This window comes from Dama dama, chromosome 1, assembly GCF_033118175.1.
Source record: "Dama dama isolate Ldn47 chromosome 1, ASM3311817v1, whole genome shotgun sequence".
Classification (NCBI taxonomy): Eukaryota; Metazoa; Chordata; class Mammalia; order Artiodactyla; family Cervidae; genus Dama; species Dama dama.
In genome coordinates, this window is record NC_083681.1 from 82,597,113 (window position 1) to 82,616,256 (window position 19,144).

The 19,144-nt window shown below is 45.4% G+C and overlaps 1 protein-coding gene across 1 annotated transcript; it reads left to right on the forward strand.

Annotated features, from left to right (window-relative positions):
* The first annotated feature begins 4,352 nt into the window (after positions 1-4,352).
* Positions 4,353-11,063, forward strand: GLYATL2 (glycine-N-acyltransferase like 2). Its single transcript, XM_061142413.1, has 5 exons — positions 4,353-4,430; positions 5,971-6,078; positions 7,393-7,519; positions 7,615-7,792; positions 10,655-11,063. The coding sequence occupies exons 1-5, from the start codon at positions 4,353-4,355 to the stop codon at positions 11,061-11,063; spliced, it is 900 nt and encodes a 299-aa protein (XP_060998396.1).
* The last annotated feature ends 8,081 nt before the right edge of the window (positions 11,064-19,144 follow it).

The following is a 19,144-nucleotide window of genomic DNA, read 5'->3' on the forward strand; positions in this document are numbered from 1 at the left end:
AGACAAACAATTTTTTAAAGGGGATAGATTAATAAATTGTGTAACTATGAGCAAGTTTGTTAACATGTTAATTACACAAAATTGGAAATACGTAAAAATTCTTTCATAGGTTGTGTGAACAATTTTTGATTCAAAAAATGGAATTACTGAAATAGACAAGAGGGAAAAGAAAAGAAACTGTGCCTTCCTTAACAACATGTAGATAGCGAGGGCTAAATCCTCATTAGTGGTCTCCAATATGTCATCCGAAGTGAGTGAGGTAGGTTTGTAAGGAGATATGACCTAGCCAGGGGTGACGGATTGCTTTCTGAAGAATCATAGTTTCGTAACAGATCCTGGTCTATGGCTTCAGCTCGAGGCGTTAATGCTGGCTAGCTTTGTGACCTCAGGGAAGATGTTACCTTTCAACATCATCTTCCTTGTTTGTGTGACAATAACATTTGCCTTTCTCATTTCCTGAATGATTAAACTTTCTCAAGTTGGTTCACAACATTCCAGAAAATGGGTAAGATTTTGACGATTTATTATCCCTTTCCTCTGCTTCAGGGTCTCCAAAATGTTCAAGTAGATCATACTCTTGTAGGAGATTTTAAGATTTAATTTAACTTTTAAAATTAATTTTATCTATCTATCTATATATCTTTGGCCATGCCATGTGGCTTGTGGGATCCTAGTTCCCCGACCAGGGATCAAACCTGTGCCACCTGCATTGGAAGCAAGGAATCTCAACCTCTGGAGGTGCTGGGGTCACAAAAGCTTGGAGGCACGAGGCTGCGTATTTCACAGCGAAGCCAGATTTTCCATTCTTTGTTTACCCAAATGACGTGTTTGAATATTGCTGCAGCTAGGTCATTTTTGCAAATTACCTCATTATTACTGCTTTGGATTAGCCAATTGGCTACAAGCACTAGCGTGGAAGCTTTGCTGGGAAACATAAATGTAGAATCTGCTCAGTACGGAACATGTTCCCAGCCTTCCTCCGATGCACAAAGCCTCTGACCTCCTTCATGTAAATGAACAGGACCTCCAATTTGCTCAATAAGAATCCGCAACTTGGAGCTTTATGCCAAACAGGGACGACCTGAGTCAGGTGGAATTGACTGTGGGTGAGACTATCCGTGGCCTTTAGGGAAATCTTTCCACTGTCACCGAGCAACTGCAGAAGGCGCTGTGTACTCACGTCTACGAGGAAACTGCAGGTAAGCAGAACTGTTTCAGAAGGCCAAAGTCTTGTTTCTTCTCAGCCTTTCAGTTAATTAGGATCCTATTCTAAAGAATGTGTATTTGTTAATTCATTTTACAGTCCATGGAATTCTCTAGGCCAGAATACTGGAGCAGGTTGCCATTCCCTTCTCCAGGGGGTCTTCCCAACCCAGGGATTGAACCCAGGTCTGCCGCATTGCACGCGGATTCCTTACCAGCTGAACCACCAGGGAAGCCTAAGAAGACTGGAGTGGGTAGCCTATCCCTTCTCCAGGGGATCTTCCCAACCCAGGAATCAAACCGGGGTCTTTTGCATTGTAGGCAGATTCTTTACCGGCTGACCTACCAGGGAAGCCCGATGCTAAAGAATGTGTCTTTGTTCATTCATTTGCCCCCCTGCAAACCTTTGGAAAAGCGTTCACCAGCATCCCAGGATTAAGAACAAATTTCTCAAGGAAATTGTAGGTCCCTGGAGTAGAAAGTCCTTTGAGAAGAAAGTATTTTGAGTACAGAGCCAGTGTTTTGAACTCTCAGGCTCCTCAGATTCTTTCCCTGAATTATAAACCACTGATTGACCCAAGCCTTTCCCTGCCACCCCCCCAGGCACCCATAGTAACCCTGAGTAAAGAGGAGAATCAGTATACCCCTGGTCTTCAATCCGTGCTTTGAAAAGTGTTACTTGCACAGCAAACGTCTTCCTTTGAGTGCTGGGCCGCCTGGCTAAGATGAAGCTTTGCTGTTTCAGATTGCTTTCTGCCAGACCTTGCTGTGTTTACTGATATATTCGGCACTTGACTCACAGACGTTTCTCTCCCTCCAACCCCTGCTGCATCCTGGTGGTGGCTCTGACACCTGCAGCTCCCGGCCCCTTCCAGACTCCCACTCTGTCGATTTGAAGTCTACAGCCATCTATCCAGAGCTGATCTACCTCTGACACCCTCACCTCCAACAGCCTAATTCCTCATCCAATCCCCTGTTCTATGAACATATGCCCCCTGTCCATCACCACTGCTATTCTGTTAGCCTCATCCTATACTCTTTACGTCTTTTCCCACTTGGTTGGACCTGTCTCCTATTTCGCTTCTTTCTTTCTCTCTGCTGAAAGTAAACGTGTTAGTTTTGCTCAGCTGCGCCCGGCTCTTCGCGACCCCATGGACGGTAACCGGCCAGGCTCCTCTCCAGGCAAGCGTACTGGCGTGGGTTGCTACTCCCGTCTCTTCTCCGGGGAACCATCCCAACCCAGGGATTAAACCTGGGTCTCCTGCATTGCAGGTGGGTTCTTTACCATCTGAGGCATCCGGGAAGCCCCTTCTCTCTCCTGGATCCCACAAATTCAGTTTCAAGTGTTATCATCTCATTCTCAAACATTTACTTTGCCACTTATCTTCTCTGCTGCCCTAAGCCTGGAAAATCTAACCCCGGCTGGTTTCACTCTGTCTCTCCTGCTTCTAGCCTCTGGGTGCTGGGCTCACCCGTGCGGATAAATGCCCCTTCCAAGTGACGGTTTTCTTCTGAACCTGGTCTTTAGCAATGCTGGGGAATCCCTGTGTGTATTCCCAGGCTGTACTTTCTCTAATGAACATCAGAAGCCATTCATCCTATTTTCCCTTGCCTGAATTTGAAGGTCTTCTAATTTTTCCCTCAGGTATATATATACATATATATGTGTGTGTGTATACACACACACACACACACACACACACACACACACACACACATCACTTCGCAAAACATATCACATACATTTTGTGACTTGACATAATCCTCAAAACAGCCTACGAAGGAGTTATTGTTATGCCTATTTTATAGACAAAGAAAGTGAAGCTCAGAGACATTCAAGTAAAGTGGCCTGCCTATTCTAGCGATCGTGTTCTTGACCACTCCATTTCCACTGGTTTTGTTTCGGCTCTACGCAACATGGGCTTCCCTGGTGATGCAGACGGTGCAGTCTGCCTGCAGTGCAGGAGACCGGGGTTCGATCCCTGGGTCGAGAAGATCCCCTGGAGAAGGGAATGACTACCTACTCCAGTATTTCTTGCCTGGAGAATTCCATGGACAGAGGAGTTACCGTCCATGGGGTCACAAAGAGTCAGACACAACTTAGCAACTAACACTTTCACTTTTTTTCACACACATATGGGGCTTCTCAGGTGGCGCTACTGATAATCTGCCTGCCAATGTAGGAGATGCAAGACATAGGGGTTCGATCTCTGGGTTGGGAAGATCCCCTGGAGAAGGAAATAGCAAACTGCTCTAGTATTCTTGCCTGGAAAATTCCAAGGACGGAGGAGCCTGGTAGGCTGCAGTTCCATGGGGTCACAGAGAGTTGGACATGACTGAGCACACATACACAGGATGTTGGATTTTTCAGGATTGTTAAGATTTTAAGAAAGTTGCTGCCTCTCCTATAAGCCATCAAAATTGCTTAGAATTGCTTGTATTTATTAATTTTTAGAAAATATGGATAGTCTTGTATAATGTCTTTAAGTATCATATATTCCTTGATCGAGTACATGTAATATGCATATATATTATATAATTATATGTGTAGTCAGATATCTGTGTGTATGGGACCGAAGAATGTCCGTAAGTGTATCTTACTCATATACTACTTTGTTTCAGAATGAATTTGAGGTGAGTACTAATTTGGATTATATCACATCTCTTCTTTCTTTTATAACATGGATATTTTCCTGTGTCATTAAATCCATTTTGAAGACATCATTTTAATGGCTACCTGGTGACCCGTTTTTTGGATATGCCATCATTCACTTCACCAATTTCCTATAATGGATTTCGGATCGTTTCTAAGTTTACAGTATCATGATACTATGGTAAATTTTCTTACATTTACATTCTTATAGGTGTCTCCTATTATCTCCTTGATATGAGTTCCTGGAAGTGGAGTTACTGAATGCAAGGTTTGCTCTGTGTTGAGGTTGCTGACATACAGTTGCAGCTTCTGGATTTTGCCAGTGGGTCCTCGGGCACACCCTTGGGGACAGCGCTGTGCCTCTGGCTGTGCGGGCTGTCCCCGGGGCTCCCCTCGCCCTTCCAGGAGGCCCGGCTCAGACCTCCAGGCGTTGCTGTTGGTGTGACTCTTTCCTCAGATCGTCTTCCTCGGGGAAGGGGCTTGGGTGCTGCACAGGATGTTGGTGCTTCGTGAACCCCAGCAACTTCAGATTCTGTATGACTCCTTGGAAGAGAGCACCCCTGAGTCCCTGAAGGTAAGGGAGCAGGGGAGAGGGGGGAGGAGAGGACTGAGGCGTGGAGAAGGCAGACTCAGGACTTTCCAGGGCAGGTGGAGGTGCAAGTCCAGGACTCCTTCTGCCTGGGACTATCTTAAAATCCACGTCCAATCACCTCCTTTACTTCCCTGGGGATTCTTCAGTATCTTTTAAAAACCTTTATTGTGTATTGGGGTATAGCTGATTAGCGATGTCGTGGCAGCTTTATTTGAACAGCACAAGGACTCAGCCATACATACACAATATTTTTTAAAATTAATTTTTATTCATTTATCTGCACTGGGTCTTAGTTGCGGCATGTGGGGTCTAGTTCCCTGACCAGGGGTCGAATCTGCCCCCCTCCCTGCATTGGGAGCTCAGGGTCTGAGCCACTAGATCACTAGGAAAGCCCCTACAATATCCTGTGAATCAATTCTGCTGCTATGTTTACTGGATTTCCTTAACTGTCCCAAGCTATTGGTCACCTTCAACTTGATAACCAGAGTATCCATCTGACACACATATGATCGTATCACTCCCTTGCTTTAAAATGCTATTGGCGGTTCATGTCCAAAGCATAAAGCCCGTATTCCTTAACTGGATATTACAAGCGTTTATCAAAAGCGTCTCTTCATTTCCCGACAAGGAAGACATACTATGCGTTCGATCACTGACCCCTCACAGTTCAGCAGGTGGGTGGACTCAGCACCTTTAAGCCTCCAATCACGCTCCTTCTCCCAACGGAATGCTTGTCTTCCTCTTCTCTTTACTTCGCCAGGTTTATTTATTTTTCATGCTCCAATTTAAATGTTAGTTTTTCTGTAAGTCTCCCACCACTTCTGGACAGGTAGTGACTTTCCCTTTTTGTGACCCCACTTGACCATGGGCACAGACCTATCAGAACACGTGCCTTTTTAAGTTTAGACTGTGGATCTCTTTGCCCTTCTAGACTTGGCTTGAAGGCAGTGGCCACATCATATCCACCTTTGAATTCTCCATATTTGACACAAATTTGATATACAATAGACAGATGTTGAATAAATGGCATGGTATTAACGTTTAAAATAGGAAAAGTATCAATAGTATGGATTTTTCAAAAAAACGAGTGAATACATGTTAGAGAAGCCAGTTCATTTGTTATTAACTAGGGTTTTTGGGGACGCTTCCTGCACCGTTTTGCAGGATGTCTTTCGACGAATAGTCCAACGTGACATCCTGGAAGCATTAGTCCTGTCCTCTCAAGTCCTTCTTTTTTAGAAAATGTTTATTTGTTTACGTGGGTGCATTGGCTCTCAGTTGCAGCACGTGGGATCTTTCGCCACAGCGCCTGAACCCTTAGCTGCGGCAGGTGGGATCTAGTTCCCTGACCGGGGACCGACCTGGGCCCGCTGCACTGGGAGCTGGGAGTCTCAGCCCCTGGACTATCCGGGACATCCCCCATCAAGTCCTTCTAACTCCCACCTTTACTTCCCATGCCACAGGCAAGACCCCGTCTCAAAGAAAAATCTCATCCTCTCCTGCTTGGTTTCTGCTCTTGTAGGTGTATGGCGCCCTGTTCCACATTAGAAATAAAAACCCGTTCAACCTGGAGGTGCTGGTGGATGCCTGGCCAGAGTATCAGACAGTCGTCATACGGCCTCAGAAAGAGGTGAGACCCCGGCTCCTGAGGGTCGGGCCCCTCACCCTCAGGACGGGGATGAGGGGCTGCGGCGAGGGGCCGGCAGGGGGGACGGATCTCGCCACGCCTGATTCGTGCAGATGTGGGAAGGGTCGCTGGGAGAAGAGGGCAGGATGGTGAGACCAAGCGTGGGAGTAGACCGCAGAGCCTCTAGGGCAGGGCCTGTAAGTTGCTCTAGAATTCCATTCAGTCAGCTCTCCCCCGTCAAGACTCCCATCAGGGGCATCCACCTCAACCTGGATGCCTGCGGCTGGAAAGGGTCAGGAAGTGTTCTCTTTCCCTGTGGCTGGGTAACCGCAATCCCACAGTCCTCCGAGCAGTGCTGGGTGTGAGGTCTAAGACCGCTGCTTTCCTAACACGGAAGGTGGAGTTGACAAAAATAACTATGTCAGAGGTTTGTGAAACAATCGATGTCATGTTTCTTTCATGAGAGTGTCTTCATTTTTCAGGGGAGTATGAGTGGTAAATCCCATCCTTCCCGGAGTAGCGATACTTGAGCAGCCCCCGTCCCCCTTATCCCTGCAGACAGTCATCAGGCGTCTCAGAACGCAGCGGCCCCGGGGCGAGCCGACAGCAGGGGCAAACAGGCGGCGGGGGGCACCCAGGCCCGGCCCTCCAGGCGCTTCCGTGGGCTCTGGCGCCGCGGCTGGGCGTCGGGACGTTGTCCACCCGTCCGCTCTTCTCAGGGGCGCACCGAGGGCATGCCAGCTCCAGAGGGCTGGGTCACAACTAACCTGAAAGTGTCAGGAGCCCAGTCGTGTCTGACTCTGGCTGACCCCAGGCTCCCCTGTCCACGGGGTTCTCCGGGCCAGAAGGCTGGAGGGGGCGCCGTGCCCTCCTCCAGGGGATCTTCCGTCTCCTGCACTGGCAGGCGGGTTCTCTGCCACTAGGGCCACCTGGGAATTCACCTGCAGAATTAGCCGAGGCGTCACCTCTCACAGACCACAAGCCTGGACCCCAGCCCTGTTCTCTGTGCTTCCCTCCACCCCTCGGGCCCCGCTCTTTGAGGCCTTTAACACAGGCTCTTTCTGCTGCGCTTTCCGTCTCAGACACTGGGACCACTTGCCCATCGTCCCAAGGGCAGCTGACTCCAGGGCATCACCAGGAAGGAGCCCCTTCCAGCGGCCTAGTCTGCGAGGGAGTCCGAGACATGGTCGGCACCTCTCTCCCACAACAACAGCAGCAAAGCCTATCCAACAAATAAGTCTCTAGTGCTCTGGACGTAGGCAAAACATTTTGTGAATGGTATCACTATGTAAGTGTGACTGATGTTTGTTACGTCAGGAGATGAAGGATGACCTGGATTATTACATCAACACTTACCACGTCTTCACCAAAGCTCCTGACAAGTTAGAGGAAGTCCTAGCATGCCCGCAGGTCATCAACTGGGAACAAGCCTTCCAGATCCAAGGTAACTGGTCTAAATTAAAGCCAAAGATGTCCCATTTAATTTATGGTAGATATGACAGGGGGGTGAAATGATGCTTGCTTTTCTCCTCTCCCCAGGTTGTCAAGAGAACTTGGGCAAGGCATTACAAAAAGTTGCAGCTTCAAAATCAGTGAAGATAGATTATCTGAGAACCGTACTTTTTGTGTTTGAAAAACCAACATTCGAGGCATCGAGTGGTGACAAGATGGATTTGATGAAGTTAATACAAGTTCCTGAAGTGCTGAAAGATAGAAGGTGAGACTTTTACCTTTTGCTTCTGAAATTTCTGATAGAATCATTCAGTTGCCCTATGGGCCAGACCCTTAAATGTAGAATCTGCGACTACATTATAATGGTGTTCAGAGCATGGGTAAGAAAGGGGACTGTGTTAGGTAATGTTTGCTGAAGGTGGGCAGGAACTTCGTTAGAGTAGGTTCTTTTCCACATATCAACTTCCTTAGATCTCACAAGAGTGCTCCTGGAAGAATACTGGATGTCATGATAGAATTGAAAAACTTTTACTGAAACTATTCCTTTTTTGAAAAAAAAAAAATTACTTCATGCTATGCAAAGTACATGTGTGTGTGTGTGTGTGTGTGTGTGTGTGTGTGTGTGTGTCTGTTTAGTTGCCAAGTTGTATTTGACTCTTTTGTGACCCCAATGGACTGTAGCCCACCAGGCTCCTCTGCCCATGGATTTCCCAGGCAAGAATACTGCAGTGGGTTGCCATTTCCTTCTCCAGGTGATCTTTCCGACCCAGGGATCAAACCTGCATCTCCTGCATTGCAGGAGAATTCTTTACCACTGATCCACCAGGGAAGCCCTATGCAAAGGATACAAATATACAAAGTAAAAAGTGAAGGCTTGCCCACTTGGATTTCCAAAATCTCCCTGTCCATGTGTAGATACTCTTAGCATTGGTTTTAGAACTCTGTATGTATGAGTTGTTTTGTTAGTTTTTTCTCTACGACATATGCACGACTATACTGCTATTTACTGTTTTCACTCAGCGATGTGTTATATACGTCTTTCACGTAAGCTCATGCAGGCGTCCTTCATTTGTTTTGACAGCTGCATAGATTACTATAAGAGGGAGATACATGATTCTGTGTGCCTGTATCTACACACTTGATTTCTCTACAGTTCTTCCTGATAACAAAAATTCTGCAATAAACGTCTTCACAAATAGATCATCACACAAGTTGTATAAGTATTACTGAAAACTGAACTCCTAGAATTGAAATGTCTGGGTAAAATAATATGTACATTAAATGGAAGATTTTACCAAATTGGATGGTGTGTATGATGTGTGAACACATGATAGCATAGCATATGAAAAAACCTATCTTTCAGTAGGGACATGGATAAATTTACTATGGTACAGTCCAAACACTGGAATAACATACGACCATTAACAAGAATGAAGCAGCCCTCTGTGAACTAGTAAGGAAACAATTCCAAAAATATATTCTGAAGCAACAGCACCAACAAAAATATTTTCTTAGTGAAGCAACAACATCAGCAACAACGAAGATGGGCAGAATCGTATAGACACTGTGTCATCACAGTAAAACACATCTAAAGTTCCAAACGATGCCTCTGGAAAGTTGCATAAATTTATCACATCACTAGTTGCCTCTGGAGAAGGTAACTGTGTGATAAGGAATCAGAGAAAAAGGAAACAATTATTTTCCACTGATATCCATTTATGCTTAATAATTGTATCACTACATCAACAGATAAATAAAATCTAAATACACACTAAACACGTACAATTGATTTAGCCAGGAAAGTCAATAATATTTGAACCCTGCTGTGGCTCAACTGTGTTCCCATAAGAATCATAAAAGAAATATTTGCATGGGGAAAAATAGTAAATAGGGATTAAATAATACTTGATATTATAGCTGGAAATCTGTAATGAAGTGCCTGTCCTAAGGCGGGTCTTTATTTCCTCTAAACCCAAATATATATTTGGATATCTTGCCCCTCGGGGTTTAACTGTAGCACAGGAGGAAGGCAGGTGAGGGTGCTGGAGATCTTTGAGGAAGTAGGACCAGAATCAGTTTGAGGATGATAGAGAGAAAGCCTCACCTATGTGTAGACAGTTGAGAGCCCTGTGACCCCACCCAATGGCAAACGTGAAGTGACTTTGACAAGTTCCTGGAAACTCTTCCTCCTTGATAAGGGGTAGAACTTCTTTGAGATCTTCCTTCTGCGCCAACCACTCCTAGCCACATAAGATGCTATTCTGATTTTGCAGATGAGAAAACGCAGTCTCAGGTAACTTGCCCAATAATAGAATCAGGGCTAAAACCCTGATTATTACCACCATCACTAAAAAGAAGAAAATCCAATATCCTTTTTTGGTGTGTTTCTGCTCCCGAAATTGCGTTTTTGTACTTCTCTCGTGGTATGTGGGGATGTCTTTGGGACACATGAAGCCATAAAATCAACATGGCTGGCATCTCCCTGTGATGTACATTTTGTTGAAATATCTGTCGGAAGAAACATTATCTTGTGTATTTAGATATTTTGCGAAGTATAATCTGAAATCTACATTTTAAAATGGAGGTATAGTTGATTTATATCATATTAGTTTCAGATGTACAGTATAGAGGCTCAGTATTTTTTAGGCTATACTTCATTTAAAAGTCATCGCAACATAATAAATATGTTTCCTTGCACTGTATATCCTTGTAGCCTATCCCTTTTATACATAGTAGCTTGTACCTCTCAATCCCACATTTTTCATATAAGAAACTTTAAAGAAAATTCAGCCACATGGAATGTTGTGCTGGCTTATAGTCCTTGCTCTTTGAGGAAGATATACTCTTATTCTCCTTTGTTGGGGTATTTGGTTGGATTTTTTGAGATATGCTATTCTATATCTAGCTGACTGTCTGCTCTTAAATGTATCATAAATGACCGAGGATTTTCTCACTTTCAATTATTTGGGAACATTTTGAAGCAGGCATATAAATAGTTGAGCGTGTGTGTGAGCCCAGAGTTCTTCCTCTGGGTTGTGGATCCTTAAGGAAAGGGAGGTGTCATATTTTCTGCAATCCTGATGTTTTCTAAATGTTGGCTGAATAAATGTACATTTTTTCTTGACAGGAAAGAAACTTTTCAGAGCATCTTCTTGGATGTCTCACATGCAAGGCTTGTGAATGAGCACTGGGAGTGGGGAAAAAATGAGAAGAGCTTGAAATATGTTGAACGCTGTCTCCAGAATTTTATAGGATTTGGTATTCTGAATTCAGAAGGGAACCTCATCTCTTGGTGTATTACAGAACAGTCCTGTGAGATAAGAATGGGTTACACTTTCCCCAAATACCGAGGCCAAGGCCACATGTGGCAAATAGGTGGTAACAGTATGGCATATTTTTTTTCAAAAAAATTGCCGTTTTATATACATGTGTCAGAAGATAAAGAAAAAACTCAACAGATGTTGATGAATTTGGGGTTCAAGAACGCTCTTTGTGGCTGGCATCAGTGGAAATGCACCCCAAAGAAATACTGTTGATGGTACCATTGTCCATTTCATGTGTTTCTTATCAGGGAAAAAACATCAGTGCAAACAAAGGTGGTAGTCTACACAAGCAACAAAAACCATCCAGTTCTCTGGGGCTCAGGCCCTGCTCAGGCCCATGTCTATAATAGTTTTGTCTTCTTTCTCTTGTATATTACAAAACATTAGAAGCTTGGCTCTTTGCTGTCCTGCTTTTCCTTTATGGTGAGAAATGTCTCAGAGTTGAAATTACCCAATGTCAATCATTACTGCTAACATATCCCACTTTCCTCTTTGAAGAAGACTTCTTTCAGGAAGGAATCCCGCTTTTTTGATGCTTCTCATTTGAAAGTAAAATGTCTCCTTTGAAAGTCTCTTCTCTGGCATCCTTCTCTTCTTCCCACAAAGTTTCCCAAAGGACCTTTCAAAATGCTTCAGCATCATTGCTTTCGCTCTTGGGTGCCCTCAAAAGTGCTTCGAGGTACTACACTTAATTAAATTATGTGGCCATCAGTGAAACTTTGGTTTTCTGACTAGCTTTTTATCACAGAAACTTGGTTAAGTTGAGTTGTATAGCATAACTTCACATTTTTAATATGATTTTAGATCTATGCTGTATTAGTTTCCTATTATTGTTGTAACAAGTTACCACATGTTTAGTGACTGATGATGCAGTGACATGATCTACCATATGATCTATCAATCCCACCCCTGGACACATATCCAGAGAAAACAATAATTCAAAAATATACATGCACCCCAATGTTCATTACAGCACTATTTACAATAGCCAGGACATGGAAGAAACCTAGATGTCCATCAACAGAGGAATGGATGAAGAAGATGTGGTAAAAATGTACAGTGGTGTATTTCTCAGCCATAAAAAGAAAAACAATGCCATTGGAAACAAACTGGATGGACCTAAGGTTGTCACACTGACTGAAGTAAGTCAGACACAGAACAACAAACATCATATGATATCACCTATATGTGAAATCTTAAGAGGGGATACAGATGAACTTATCTACCAAACAAACAGAGTCACAGATACAGAAAGCAAACGTATGGTTACAAGGGGATAAGGAAGGAGAAAGATAAGCTGGAGGATTGGGATTGACATGTACACACTACTATGCATAAAATAGATGAGTAGTAAGGCCTTACTGTAGAGCACAGAGAACGCTACGTGATGCCTTGTAATGGTCTACGTGGGGACAGAATCTAAGGAGAATGGCTGTATGTAAACACATAACACATTCACCTTGCTTACCCCTGAAGCTAACACAAAACTGTAATCATGGAAATCAACTACACTTCAATAAAAACTATTTAAAAAATTTAGTGACTTAAAGCAACAATTATTACCTTATATTTCTGGGAGTCAGAAACGGAAAATGGGTCTTGAAAGTGAAAGTGTGAAAACATTAGTCGCTCAGTCATGTCCAACTCTTTGTGACCCCATGGACTGTGACTCTCTAGGCTCCTCTGTCCATAGCATTCTAAAGGCCAGAATACTGGATTGGGTGGCCAATTCCTTCTCCAGGGGATGTTCCTGACCCAGGGACCGAACCCACATCTCCTTTATTGCAGGAGGACTCTTTGTTTTCTGAGCCACCAGGGAAGACCTAAATGGGTCTTATGGGATAAAAATAAAAGTGTTGGCAAAGCCAGCTTCTGAAGTCTTTAGGGGAGAATCGATGTCCTTGCCTTTTGAGCCTGAAGAAGTTTTCCACATCCCTAGGTTTGTGATCCTACATCACTCTACCTTTTCTCCTTACTTCCATCATCTTTACATAGTCTTCTCTTATGTATTCTAATCTCCTTCTGTGTCCCTCTTACAAGCACACTTGTCATTACCCTTGCAGGGTATTTGGTCCTGTCCAAGAAGTCCATAAGAAATTTGGTCCATGCCAAATGCTGGGAGAAATATCAATAACCTCAGATATGCAGATGACACCACCCTTACAGCAGAAAGTGAAGAACTAAAGAGCCTCTTGATGAAAGTGAAAGAGGAGAGTGAAAAAGTTGGCTTAAAGCTCAACATTCGAAAAACTAAGATCATGGCATCTGGTCCCATCACTTCATGGCAAATAGATGGGGAAACAGTGGAAACAGTGGCTGACTTTATTTGGGGGTGGGGCTCCAAAATCACTGCAGATGATGACTGCAGCCATGAAATTAAAAGATGCTTACTCCTTGGAAGAAAAGTTATGACCAACCTAGACCTTTGCCAACAAAGGTCCATCTAGTCAAGGCTATGGTTTTTCCAGTGGTCATGTATGGATGTGAGAGTTGGACGGTGAAGAAAGCTGAGCACTGAAGAATTGATGCTTTTGAACTGTGGTATTGGAGAAGATGCTTGAGAGTCCCTTGGACTGCAAGGAGATCCAACCAGTCCATCCTAATGGAGATCAGTCCTGGGTGTTCATTGGAAGGACTGATGCTCAAGCTGAAACTCCAATACTCTGGCCACCTCATGCGAAGAGCTGACTCATTGGAAAAGACCCTGATGCTGGGAAAGATTGAAGGAGGGAGGAGAAGGGGACGACAGAGGATGCGATGGTTGGATGGCATTAGTGACTCAACAGACATGAGTTTGAGTAAACTCTGGGAGTTGGTGATGAACAGGAAAGCCTGGCGTGCTGCAGACATGACTGAGCGACTGAACTGAACTGCAGATAAGGGAAGATGGAAGAAGAGTTGAGGAGCTGTGGGGACTCCAGACACGTTTATTCTCTCCAGGCAGCAGCAGCGGCGGCGGCGAGTCTTCAAAGACTGCTGATACACTAAGACAGACAAAAGTGGTCCGTGGCCCAGTGGGCGTGCAGGCCCAGCGCTACCCAGGTCAGCAGTATCATTGTTTACAGAACATAAACATGCAGTGTGAGGCTGTGAGACAGTGGGGCAGGAGGGCCCGACTGAATCCATGTTGTCAGTTCATTTCTCCACAACATTCTGTCTTTGATTAATGTTATCCCATTTCACATAGAATGCAAAGACAATTCCATTCGCTCCCTTTTGTGCCATTGTTACAGTATCATCTTCTGCATTTACTATAACTCTGGTATACAGCTATTATGTTCTTATTGCTTAGTCTCTAAGTTGTGTCCGGCATTCGGTGACCCTGTGTACTGTATACAGCTATTATGTTCTTATTGCTTAGTCTCTAAGTTGTGTCCGGCCTTTCGGTGACCCTGTGTATTGTAGCCTGCCAGGCTTTTCTGTCCATGTGATTCTCCAGGCAAGAACACTGCAGTGGGTCCTTTGAGACTGTTGTTCTCTTTTCTAGGCCCAAAAGACTCCTTCAAGGTGGATTGTTTTACCTCTGAGTCATGAGGGAAGCCCCATACAGTTACTATACTTGAATCTAAAATAGTCAATTGTTTGTAAAGAACTTAAGAAAAGAAAGAAACATAGCTTTAAACCACTTATATTGTCAATGGTCCCTCTAGCTGCACTTCCAAAATATCACTGAATTTAATTTCCTTTCGGTTTACAGACTATTTTTTTCTTGTAGGGCAGATATGCCTTGTTTATCTGTAACTTTTTTTTTTTTTTTTTTTTTTTTTGCTTGTGTTTTGCAAAGATATTTGTTTGATGTGAAATTTCAGGCTTTCAGCATTTTTAAAATGTCATTCTATTGTCATGGGGAAGAACCTTTGTATTCTACTGCAAGTTAATCACTAAAGGGATGTTGCCTATAAGCTTGAATTATACATAATGGCCCATCTCTGGGAACCCAGCCTCTCAGGTAGGGAGTGTTAAGCTAAAATCCCTTTGTCTAGCTCACAGGAAGCATCCCTGACCAGGCCCTCCTGTGAGTGGCTGCGGGAAGGAAGAAATTAACACATCCCTTCGAAGTCTGATCTGAACCAGGAAATGTTTGACCTGACTCCCTTCCCTTTTAGTATAAAAACACCCTCTTAACTCAGGAAAGATGATTCTTCGGGGCCTGAGTCCACCATCTTTCTGGTTTGCTGGCTTTCTCTGAATAAAGTCATTCTTCCTTGCCGATTTGTTGGCATCCCGTGCTAGTGAAGGAGGAAACACAAAGGCTCCATCATGAAAGCAGGACGCCATCTTGGCCGCACTGTGGACTTTGAGTTTTAGGCCCAGTATCTATAAAACGACATACCACCGCCAGGCGCCCGAAGGAAGACTCGACTCTCCGTGGCCTAAAAGAATACCCTAATCATCTGCGTAACTGAAGAGAATCATAATTCCTTATGAACGCGTGGCTGCAGCACAGCAGGCAGCGCAAGCTTGGCCTGGGCAACAGATTTCGGGAGCGCCCGGGGCCTTGCTGCCTGTGGCCAGATGCCCCGGTCCCGTTGCCACTGGGAGGTTTCTGGGTGAGACCCTGTTGTAGCCACGCGTTCCGGGAAACAAACTCACCCACTGGGACAATGCAGATCGTGGAGTGCAGTTTATTTCACCGGCAGGCCCAAGGCAGAGTCTCCTCTTCGCCGAGGACCCCGACCAGTGTTTGTGAAAACCTTATATACCCTAAGTGTACACGCTCAAACCCACCTCCCGAAATTCCCTGAGACTAGTCTGGACAAGGTAAGAGAGATACAATCAAAGTTAACCCATGATTCATGTGTCACAAGACTAGATAAACAGTGGATATTTATCATTAGGCCTGTGGTCATATCCTGATAAACATAATGGAATGTACCACTTTGTTCTGTTACAGAGATAATTAGCATATTCTTTTAGGCAACGGAGCGTCCAAGTCCAAGCCCTGAGGCTTTTTTACCCGGGGTCCGGTTTTCCGTCGGTGTGCCGTTTCTATAGACACTGGGCGCAAAGTTCAGAGTCCACTGGGAGGGTGACCATGCGTGTAGCCGATGTTTGCAGCCTGGCCTAACACGGAGTCCTGTCTGTGTCCGCCTTCAAGCCTGGCAGCTGCGGATACCACCCGTCGCTTCAGAATTCCCCAAGGCGGCACAGGCTGTCCCAGCGCTTGGCAGTTGGAGGCAGGAATCGAGATTGGGGAGAGGACACACTCCCTACAGTGGGGTGGGTCGCTCCAGTGTTTACACCCAGAAGCTTTCTTTCCTCTCTGCTAGGGGCTTTTTCTCCAGAATAGGTCAGTGTGTTTTGTATTCGAGGAGGGGTACCCCGTTGGAAAGAGGAAAGTGTTGTTGAACTTTTACCCACTTTGTGGACCAGTTCTCCATTTTCTTTCTGAGGCTAGCATTTGTCTGCCACTTGTGTTTGTCTGTCTGGAATGTGTCTTTGAAAGTGGGGAATGTTTCACTGTCCCTAAAGAAGAGCCCCCCCAGGCACACGTTGGGTGGGCGAGCTAATGACAGCCGCGAGCCCCTGACTCAGAGGAAGATGTCTGATTGTAACAAGGTGAGGCCGTATTCCTGGGAGGATCTGCACGCGGGCTGTCAGGAGGGCTCATCACGGGACGCGTGTACCGTGTCCTGTCCACCTCGCTGGGTTACCTGCAGAGTTTGTGCTCTCCCATGTTGTCGGTGTTTGTAAAACCACAAGACCACACCTGAAGGTCTGTCTAGGAGTTTCTGCTTGTCCTTTAGAGGGTTTTGTCTCTTTTTGTTTGGTACCGTTTCTCCAGGGCTTCTTGGGTGGCCCAGTGGTGAAGAATCTGGCTGCCAATGCAGGAGAGGCAGGTTCAGTCTCTGGGTTGGGAAGATGCCCTGGAGGAGGACATGGCAAACCCTCCAATATTCTTGCCCCTGGAGAATCCCACAGACAGAGGAGGATGGCCTCCTATATGGTCCATGGGGTTGCAGGAGAGTCAGACATGACTTAATGACTAAACAACAACGTTTTCTCCATTTACAGCCAAATCAATTTTGTGATATTCAGAACTTTTACTGATGTCAAATGAAGGAAAGGTACAGTGGGGGAAATGCTCGTCTTGTCCAAGAGTGGGAAATTCCCAGGGAAAAGAGAAAGGTTCCATTTGGTTCTTAATAATCACCAAAAGCCCCATCCTCGAATTCCGCCTGGCTGCTTGGTGTCAAAGCAAAAGTGTATCCTTTTAATGGTTAGAAATGACCAATGGCTATTTACAGTTTGACAGATTTTCCCCCCTATGGCTCTTTTGTGAAGAATCAAGGAGGAATAATGAAATCCTTTATGTGCAAGCATGTGGGCTATTACGTCAGGGAAAGTAAGACAATGAAGGAAATGAGCGTGAGGATACGGCGCTTCCAACCTTAACTCCTCTGGTTGAACTAGATGTCTTAGCCGCTCCTGCTGCTCTGCTAATACATCCACCCCTCCCAACACCTTTCCTTCCTATCCTGCCCCAGTTCCTGACACCAGGGCTCAGGACTTCCCCTCCTTATCGGGATCCCTTAGCCCTACGTTAGTTTCTGGGGCACAGAGAATTGGTCTGGTATGACCACCTAAGACCCAACAGGGCAGCCAGTTTGGGCTAAGAGCCACTCCTAGGGCAGGACTGTCTCCTGGCTTTTATCTCAAGCGTGCATGCTCAGTCACTTCAGTCGTGTCTGACTCTTTGCAAGCCCATGGACTAGAGCCCACCAGGCTTCTCCGTCCATGGGATTCTTCAGGCAAGAGTACTGGAGTGGGTGCCATTTCCTCCTCCAGGAGATCTTATCTCACCAGTTCGGTCGCTCAGTCGTGCCCAACTCTGCAACCCCACGAACCGCAGCACGCCAGGCCTCCCTGTCCATCACCAACGCCCGGACTTTACTCAAACTCACGTCCATTGAGTCGGTGATGCCATCCAACCATCCCATCCTCTGTCATCCCCTTCTCCTCCCACCTTCAATCTTTCCCAGCATCAGAGTCTTTTCCAGTGAGTCAGTTCTTGGCATCAGGTGGCCAAAGCATTGGAGCTTCAGCTTCAGCATCAGCCCTTCCAGTGAATTTTCAGGACTGATTTCCTTTAGGATGGACTGGTTGGATCTCCTTGTAGCCCAAGGGACTCTCGAGAGTCTTCTCCAACACCACAGTTTAAAAGCATCAATTCTTCGGTACTCAGCTTTCTTTATAGCCCAACTCTCACATCCGTACATGACTACGGGAAAAACCATATCTTTGACTAGACAGACCTTTGTCAGTCAAGTAATGTCTCTGCTTTCTAATATACTATTTAGGTTGGTCATAACTTTTCTTCCAAGGAGCAAGCGTCTTTTAATTTCATGGCCACGGTCACCATCTGCAGTGATTTTGGAGCCCAGGAAAATAAAGCCTGTCACTGTTTCCACTATTTCCCTATCTATTTCCCATGAAGTGATGGGACCGGATTCCATGATCTTAGTTGTCTGAATGTTGATTTTTAAAACAATTTTTTCACTCTCTCCTTTCACTTTCCACATGGTGGAGAGCTCTGAGAAAACGTGGTCCCCTGGAGAAGGCAATGGCGAACCACCTCAGTATTCTTGCTTGAGAATGCCATGAATGTCATACGGGAGGCCGGATGCAAACGACAGCCTGCTGGGTTTCCAGGGCACCTTTAAGGGCTGAGATCACAGCAGGCCTCATAGGGAGGGTCCTCCACACCTCGGGCAAACTTGGCAGTAACCACAGCTGAACCACACTCGGGCCTGAGGAGGGAAGATTGCCCTCGTTAGGGCACCATGTATTAGTGCACTGGGGCCGGGCTTTGAAAAGGGAAATCACAGCTAAAGAGTTTGAACAATATTCAAGAAGTTCAGCAAAACAAATGAAGACCCCTCTGAAGCTTTAGGAAGGATTTATCAAGACCACAGGGCTTCCCTGGTGGCTCAGCCAGTAAAGAAGCTGTCTGCCCATGCAGGAGACACAGGTTTGATCCCTGGGCCAGGAAGAGCCCCTGGAGAAAGAAATGGCAACCCAGTCCAGCATCCTTGCCTGGAGACGCTCAGGGACAGAGGAGCCTGGCAGGCTGTAGTCACGGTGTCATAAAGAGTCAGTCAGGCCTGGTGACTAACACACACAGATGCCGTACTAACGCAGATCCTGAAGCACCTGGAGATTTTAGAGTGGTAAATTTGACCTTTTTTTGAGCACAGTACCTTGATCAGGAGAAAGTTGCAAAGATTAGGTGTTACATTTAGAACGAACACTTCTCAGTTGGTCGGTGTTGCATATAAAGTGTTCAACAGGGA